Here is an 8,970-nt window from a genome sequence, read left to right as displayed (position 1 = left end):
CTTGCTAACTTGCTGCCTTACTGCCTTGCTACCTTGCTACCCTGATGCCTTACTACCTTACTACCTTACTGACTTACTGACTTAGCACCTTACTGGCTTACCGCAACTATCTGCTCTTTCAAACAACTCAAACAGCAACCTTCCCCTCTCTCTCTTTCTCCTTCCCTACCCTCCCTCCACCTCCTCCCTCCACTCAATGCTTTCCCTCCTCCCTCTCTCTCTTTCTCCTTCCCTACCCTCCCTCCACCTCCTCCCTCCACTCAATGCTTTCCCTCCTCCCTCTCTCTCTCTCTCTCTCTCTCTCTCTCTCTCTCCTTATTTCCCCCCTCTTCGTCAGACACTCTGTAGTCACTGCCTGAAGCAGTAATCAGACAACTGTCCTTCTCACTCTGACTCGGTCTCCTGAGATACCAGTTAGTGTATCGGGGCTCCATGAGTTCTAACACTTAAAATGAAAAAGAAAAGGTTGTCTTGTAGCCGGTAATTTGTTGCGTTACAGGTTCTACCAACTCTTTTTTAAGAACTTCATTTTGCATTTCTTCTTGTTTTGTTCTGGACTGGACAGACTTGGCTGTAGAATAATATAAAGAAACGTTAAGGAAGGGTTACCAGATAAAGTACAGGGATTTTCTCCAATATTGGGGTGAGTATGACTTCGTGTTATAAGAAGCAGTATTGTATTTTCTGCTGTTTCACTGTTGGTCGGGTTAGTCTGATGCCCGTCTGTCACTGGCTTGCTATATGGACATGTGTTTTTCCTTTTAATACATACTCTTCTCTTCTCCTGAACTTTGTATTACTTACAGGCATCTATATCGTAAACTGTGAGGGTTTCATGAATTAAGGCGTCAATAGAATGAGCAAATATTTAAAATATATATTGGCACTAGTGTGTTATCGTGCGAATAAATAGTTTTAACACCTTGTTTTTTTTTTAGGCATCTTCTTGATAACAGCATGCTATCATGTTAATATTTAGACCAGTTAAATAACCACTTACATTATGGTCTTGACAGTATTCATCCACTGCTCAAAATATCAAAATGGAAAATGGACTTGTGCGTATCATGTTTATTTTTAAAAAGCAATGCTTTTTGTTTTAGTGCGGAGTGATATTTATATATAATATAATATAATATAATATAATATAATATAATACGAAACTGTCATAATATGATCGTCTGTAATAACTAACTCAGTGATGACATTTTAAAAAAGATAAAAACACAAGTTATGGAGCTACTGGAGTATAAATATATATTGCAACAAAGGTAATATACTATTCATATAAATATTACTATACTAATATTATAAGTGAAAAGATTTATGATAATGTATAAACTGACTGTTCAATAATTAAATAGTCTTTTTTACTTAATGAAATACTCTTAACAATTAAGTAAATGATTTACTTATATGAAAAACATGAATGTTCTTTTCCCGACACCGACTTCAGCACAAATTAATATTCCTAACTATATCCAATAACTGTTGTCTAGTTCTTTTTTTTTTATCATGCCCAAATCAACTTTACATTATTTTTTATTTTTTTATTACCTCAGCAATTAAATTCACATCAAATCCTTCTTTAAAATGACATTCTAAAAACAAAAACACCTCGATCTGAATACATTAAAAATATAAATCACAATTCCAAAAAACATTTAAATAAATCTGCTTCCTAAAATGTTCAAGTGTGTATGATAGGATATCCTCTTCCGTGCTCATTACTCGGCTCCCAGTTTACATTTTTCGACGCTGCAAAGCAAAACCTCCCTGCAGGAGTCTCTTCTCCACTGGTGGAATAAACAACAGCAGCCCAGTTAGAGCAGTTGACATCTAATGACATCTGCTCTTGCCGCTGCCTGGTCAGGAATGCTCTGAACGGGAGACGGACGGCGTGTGTCTCACAAGACAACAGCTAACCCCACCACCACAAACAACCACCTCTTATGGTTTAACACAGGGGCCCGGTCGTACTGCTTAGAGTAAACTCTCACACTGCTTCCTGTTATACTACAATATACTACAATATACTACAATATTCTACAATATACTACAATATTCTACAATATACTACAATATACTATAATGTAAAATTGTAATAATGTAATATTATCATATACTGTTCTGTACAATACTATAATATGCTTTTCTATACAATACTATACTATAATATATTACAATATACTATGCTTAATATACTATAATATACTGTTCTATACTATACTATATTACAATATACTATGCTTAATATACTATAATATACTGTTCTATACTACAATATACTGTATATACTATAATATACTGTTCTATACTATACTTTAGTAGAATAGACAGTGCTGCTTTACACTATACAGAAGACACATGTCCATCTTGTATGGATCAATACAGTATTATTTTTCTTCTATATATTCATACAACCCAGTAGTAGTAGCTCTCTCTCTCTCTCTCTCTCTCTCTGTCTCTATTGTCTCTTTCTCTCTCTCTCTCTCTCTCTCTCTCTCTCTCTCTCTCTTTTCTCTCTCTCTCTCTCTCATTCAACTCTCTCTCTCTCTCTCTCTCTCTCTCTCTCTCTCTCTCTCTCTCTCTCTCGTTCTCTCTCTCTCTCTCTCTCTCTCTCTCTCTCTCTCTCTCTCTCTCTCATTCTCTCTCTCTCTCTCTCTGCTCTCTCTCTCTCGTTCTCTCTCTCTCTCTCTCTCTCTCTCTCTCTCTCTCTCTCTCTCTCTCTCTCTCTCTCTCTCTCTCTCTCTCTCTCTCTCTCTCTCTCTCTCTCTCTCTCTCTCATTGTCTCTCATTCTCTCTCTCTCTCTCATTGTCTCTCATTCTCTCTCTCTCTCTCTCTCTCTCTCGTTCTCTCTCTCTCTCTGTCTCTCTCTCTCTCTCTATGGGTACATGTGTAGTGTTACACTGTAAAGAAGTGTAGCTGTCCTAATTGAAGGATGCTGTAGGATAATGTGTGTTCTCTGACTGACGTTATGACTCACTCTAACTCATTGAATCTGTGAGGTGTTTTGATCTCTCTCTCAAATCAAATGTTGCCTTCTCTTATTTTTTCCCTTCTATGTACTGTCTTTTTAATGTTGCACCAATCATCGGCGAGGGAAACTACCTACCTTTTATGATCGTTGAAAAAAAAACTAAGACATGTAGTTCTTAGAAAGGCTTGTATATAAAAAAAAGAGCAAGGATTTCACATGTGTATTTTCATGTTATTACGTGTTGCTTTACATAAGATCTCAGGTGAAACTCATGTGGGGTTTTTTCTGCATGGATCTCTCTCTCTCTCTCTCTCTCTCTCTCTCTCTCTCTCTCTCTCTCTCTCTCTCTCTATTCTCTCTCTCTCTCCTCTCTCTCTCTCTCTCTCTCTCTCTCTCTCTCTCTCTCTCTCTCTCTCTCTCTCTCTCTCTCTCTCTCTCTCTCTCTCTCTCTCTCTCTCTCTCTCTCTCTCTCTCTCTCTCTCTCTCTCTCTCTCTCCCTTTCTCTCTCTCTCTGTGTAGACAATAAGCATGGGTGCTGAAGCCTGCTGCGACCCATTCAGTCAAACTATAGGCCTGTTGAGCCAATGAGAGGCCTGTCTATAGGCCTGTTGAGCCAATGAGAGGGCTGTTTACTCACTGTATTTGCTTTAATAAGGAGTACAGCTGACTGGTGGAACTGCAGGTATCAAGCCCCCCCCATTTGTTCGCTGCAGTGTACTGAATTAAATAGGTAATATAATGCATTTCGTAGGACCTCTACGGTGTGCATCCTGCATCTATCCAGACCCAGTGAGCCAGCTGAGGTCGTGGTAGAGCTGGAGAGCCGGTGGTAGCCGGTGGTTTGGTCGGCTGCTCGGTCGCTGTGGCGGAGAGGGAGCAAGCCTTCAGAAGGCCTTTCCCGTGTGATTGTCAATCCCGTGTGTGTGTGTGTGTGTGTGTGTGTGTGTGTGTGTGTGTGTGTGTGTGTGTGTGTGTGTGTGTGTGTGTGTGTGTGTGTGTGTGTGTGTGTGTGTGTGTCGCCGGACGGGTCAAACATTCTTTCTCTTCTCTCAGATCTAGAGATGGGGGGGGCGGTGAAAGACACAGAGGGTTAATTGATACTATGGGGTGGGGGGGACCCCCCCCCCTCCTCTCAGTTCTGGGTGATTATCTGCCGCGGATTGTCTACTAAATAAGGAGGGTTGTTATTTTGTTAACACGCTGCTGTTTGTCTCGGGGTGTCCTAAAGAGCAGGAAATGAGGCGTTAGGATAAGCGTTGATTGCACCCCCCCCCCCCTCTAGCAGTAATACCTACTTAGATGTTTGTTTGTCAACGGCCGCATGTTTACCTTCTAAACCATGAGGAAGCTGGCTACTGAGTTGGAAGAGCATACAGGAAGTTACAGGTAAATGATTAAAACTGTAAATCGCTCTGGATAAGAGCTAAAGAGAGCTAGCATCTGCTAAATTACTAATCTGTCAAAATGTAAATGTTTTACATACAAATCTCATATTACTGTATTGATTCATTTTTTTATTTTTTTATTAATCAATTGTACAATTCTTTATTAAAAATTGAGTTATTTGTTAGATTTGACTGTGTAAAAGCTCGCAATACTAATTATTTATCTGAGACTGAGGCCGATAATAGAAATCATTTTGCAAAAAAAATGAATGACTATTTGTCTCTCTGAAATGAAACAGTCAAGTGATAGATTTTAAACAAATACATGTATTTGATTGAACAACCCCATGATTTAGATCATGAATAAAACACACCATGCTCTTTTCTTTAACCAATAAAAGAACATTTGCCAATATTTCTGAAAATGTATATATAGCGTTTTGAAAAGAACCTCTTCAAATTCTTCCATTTCGAGGAAATGGAATTGGGGTGGCAGGCAGGGTAGCCTAGTGGTTAGAGCGTTGGACTAGTAACCGGAAGGTTGCAAGTTCAAACCCCCGAGCTGACATGGTACAAATCTGTCGTTCTACCCCTGAACAAGGCAGTTAACCCACTGTTCCTAGGCCGTCATTGAAAATAGTTCAATCTTTCCACTTTATGGGGAGGATAGAATAATATACTAGTTATTTACAGGTTTTTGTTGTTTAGTTTTCAGAGATCTTGTCTTTTCAGCACAACGGTGATATAAATGATTTAATAAAAATGTATTGATGTATGAATGAATTAATGTATGCAAAGCACCATGTTTCCCATAGTTCAAAATATTGGATCTCAGACTTTTCCAGCTAGTGTGTTTATGCTGAGAGAAAGTGTTCTAGCCTGTTATTGTCCTTCCTGTCATGAGCATGGTTAAATTAGTGTTGTTTTTGCCTCTGTATTGGACCATCTTTCTCTCTCTGTCTCTCTCTCTCTCTCTCTCTCTCTCTCTCTCTCTCTCTATGCCTCTCTCTCTCGCTCTCTCTCTCTCTATCTCTCTCTCTCTCTCTCTCTCTCTCTCTCTCTCTCTCTCTCTCTCTCTCTCGCTCGCTCTCTCTCTCTATGCCTCTCTCGCTCGCTCTCTCTCTCTCTCTATGCCTCTCTCTCTCTCTCTCTCTCATTCTCTCTCATTCTCTCTCTCTCTCTCTCTCTCTCTCTCTCTCTCATTCTCTCTCATTCTCTCTCTCTCTCGTTCTCTCTCTCTCATTCTCTCTCTCTCTCTCGTTCTCTCTCTCTCATTCTCTCTCTCGCTCTCCCTCCCTCCCTCCCTCTCACCCCCTCTCTCCCTCTTTCTCTCTCTTTCTCTCTCTCTCTGTCTCTCTGTCTGTCTGTGGTGGCAACGACAGTGCGGTAGGGAGGGTGTGATAAAACATCTACCTTAAATCTTCTTTGATGGGCCCTCGAAGGCGAACTGGCCTGGAAATGATTTGGAGTGTTGAAGAGCACATGGTATTAACAGGTTTAATGTAGCTACTCAGTGGATTGCTGCACGGAGCAGCATGTCAGCTTTAACAAAATGAAAGAGACAAATTACACATCAATGTGTTTGGGAATTACACCTTTTAATTACAGATACAAGTACAAATGACTAAATTGCTCTTGCTTCCACACATTAATGTACTGTACACACGTTCCATTTGTATATTATTGCGGACCACTGGTGGACAATCATGGACAAATGGGTATGTTTTTTTTTTTGTTTCATTAAAACTAAATATTATAATTTTAGTCAGACTTAATTAACCTTTCCTGCGTAAGCTTCTGAACTATTCTTAGGTTAATGTTTAAATATGAATTATAATATCTTATTTGATGACAGTAATTACTCGTAAAACCATATTGAATTAAACGATATCAACTAAGAAGCAGAATTAAACCAAAGTTTAAATTTACTCATAATATTTTAATGTTTATTATTAAAATGTTTATTTTTCAGCACATCTGTCTGTTAGACATTCTGAGTGGTCTGTGTATCCTACAGTCTATTTAAAAAAAAAAAACAATGCTACATTTTGCGCAGATAAAAATCTATTTATTTAAAGTAGTCAGTGTGGTGGTTGACGGCGCGGCTCTCTTCGGCCACGCAGGACACGGAGAGTCACCAGTGAAGTGTAGCATTTAGTTAACTCTCTATTCCCACTCTACATCTGTATTTAATTGTTGTCTACATTCTCCAGTGGATTTATTTTCCTGGGCCACCATGGAACCATGTGGACACAGCTGAGAAATTTAACTAGGGATTAGTTGTTTTAAAAAGCGTTGTTTTTCAAAAAACTTGTAACTCACAACACATGGGTTTTTGCATAGTCTGTAAAATTCAAAGGAATTTGCACTCTATAAAATTCTAATCTTGTAAATTTAAAAAGAACAGAGTAGGATACACACTTAGCTCCCTAGATGATTTCATGAAAGTGTCTTTAATTCCTGCTCCAGTGTCCTCTTCCCTTTATAAAAAAACATCAAACCAAGCCATAAATAATACCACTACTATATATTGAGGTGGTAGGTAGCCTAGTGGTTAGAGTGTTGGGCCTGTAACCGTAAAGGTTGCTGGATCGAATACCGTAGCTGACGAGGTAAAAATCTATTGTTATGCCCCTGAACAAGGCACTATTCCCCGCTAGGCCGTCATTGTAAATACGAATTAGTTCTTAAATGATTAGCCTAGTTAAATATAAAAATAAAAATGTGTTTTTCATTTTGTCAAACCAAAAATATCTAGCTGAAGTTCAGGATATGCATGTGTCAGACAGTTTAATACCTCTTCATCTATTAACAACAAATTATAATTAATCCTATAAGCCTTCTTAAATCCTCATAACTGGAATAACACTGAAACAACCCAGGGAAAAGCTTTTTAAGACACGTTAAAACCCCAAAAAGGCTAATTTAATTTAATTGATTCATTCCCTCAGTGTGTGTCTGCTGCGTCGGTCGAGGTAGATCAGGGAGACAGACGATCAATGGTAAACGCCTGACTGAGCTGTTAGCCAGTGGAGGACGCAGGACTGGGAGTCAGTAAAGCCGAACGAGAAGCATTTGCCTGCCTGGATACAAACAGCTGTCAGTGAAGCTTGTCAAGGACTCTCTTAGAATGCGTGACAAATGGATCCCTATTCCCTATGTAGTGCACTACTTTTGACCAGGGCTGGCACCCTATTCCCTATGCAGTGCACTACTTTTGACCAGGGCTGGCACCCTATTCCCTATGCAGGGAATAGGTTGCCAGTCCTGGTCAAAAGCAGTGCACTATATAGGGAATAGGGGGCCAGCCCTGGTCTAAAGTAGTGCACTACATAGGGAATAGGGTGCCATCCCTGGTCTAAAAGAAGTGCACTACATAGAGAATAGGGTGCCATCCCTGGTCTAAATTAGTGCATTGCATTGGGAATAGGGGACCAGCCCTGGTCTAAATTAGTGCACTACAATGAGAATAGGGGGCCAGCCCTGGTCGAAATCAGTGCACTACAATGGATGGGTGGCATTTGGGACGTAGCTCCTTATTGATGACACTTATACAGCTTCATCACCTTTGTTCTGTTGTATTCCAGAGCGGATCAGGTTGAGCTGAGATGCTGAATGCTGCTTCCACGCATTTTTTAACAATATATATTTAGATAAATGGACTGTAGAAGAGACTATTGGACTGTAGAACAGACTAATGGACTGTAGAAGAGACTAATGGACTGTAGAACAGACTAATGGACTGTAGAACAGACTAATGGACTGTAGAACAGACTAATGGACTGTAGAACAGACTAATGGACTGTAGAACAGACTAATGGACTGTAGAACAGACTAATGGACTGTAGAACAGACTAATGGACTGTAGAACAGACTAATGGACTGTAGAACAGACTAGTGGACTATAGAACAGACTATTGGACTGTAGAACAGACTAATGGACTGTAGAACAGACTAATGGACTGTAGAACAGACTAATGGACTGTAGAACAGACTAATGGACTGTAGAACAGACTAATGGACTGTAGAACAGACTAATGGACTGTAGAACAGACTAGTGGACTATAGAACAGACTATTGGACTGTAGAACAGACTAATGGACTGTAGAACAGACTAATGGACTGTAGAACAGACTAATGGACTGTAGAACAGACTAATGGACTGTAGAACAGACTAATGGACTATAGAACAGACTAATGGACTATAGAACAGACTAATGGACTGTAGAACAGACTAATGGACTGTAGAACAGACTAATGGACTGTAGAACAGACTAATGGACTATAGAACAGACTAATGGACTGTAGAACAGACTAATGGACTATAGAACAGACTAATGGACTATAGAACAGACTAATGGACTGTAGAACAGACTAATGGACTATAGAACAGACTAATGGACTGTAGAACAGACTAATGGACTGTAGAACAGACTAATGGACTGTAGAACAGACTAATGGACTGTAGAACAGACTAATGGACTGTAGAACAGACTAATGGACTATAGAACAGACTAATGGACTGTAGAACAGACTAATGGACTGTAGAACAGACTAATGGACTATAGAACAGACTAATGGACTGTAGAACAGACTAATGGACT

The 8,970-nt window shown here is 39.6% G+C and overlaps 1 protein-coding gene across 18 annotated transcripts in view; it reads left to right on the top strand.

Annotated features, from left to right (window-relative positions):
* Positions 1–355: 355 nt before the first annotated feature.
* LOC127912937 (eyes absent homolog 1) overlaps positions 356–8,970 on the top strand; it is a 160,031-nt gene continuing 151,416 nt past the window's right edge. For 6 of the 18 annotated variants that reach the window (XM_052484054.1, XM_052484053.1, XM_052484052.1 and 3 more), the window contains exon 1: positions 356–643. Coding sequence is in view for 12 of the 18 variants with exons in the window: in XM_052484040.1 (XP_052340000.1) it covers positions 5,987–6,084 (98 nt within the window). In the remaining 6 variants the exon portion in view is untranslated. Of the gene's footprint in view, positions 644–5,765; positions 6,085–8,970 lie in introns of those variants that run through there. The other 12 variants (XM_052484045.1, XM_052484039.1, XM_052484035.1 and 9 more) reach the window with 6 other exon arrangements.

The sequence above is a fragment of the Oncorhynchus keta genome, chromosome 28 (assembly GCF_023373465.1).
Source record: "Oncorhynchus keta strain PuntledgeMale-10-30-2019 chromosome 28, Oket_V2, whole genome shotgun sequence".
Lineage (NCBI taxonomy): Eukaryota > Metazoa > Chordata > Actinopteri > Salmoniformes > Salmonidae > Oncorhynchus > Oncorhynchus keta.
This window is presented reverse-complemented; position numbering and strand designations above follow the sequence as displayed.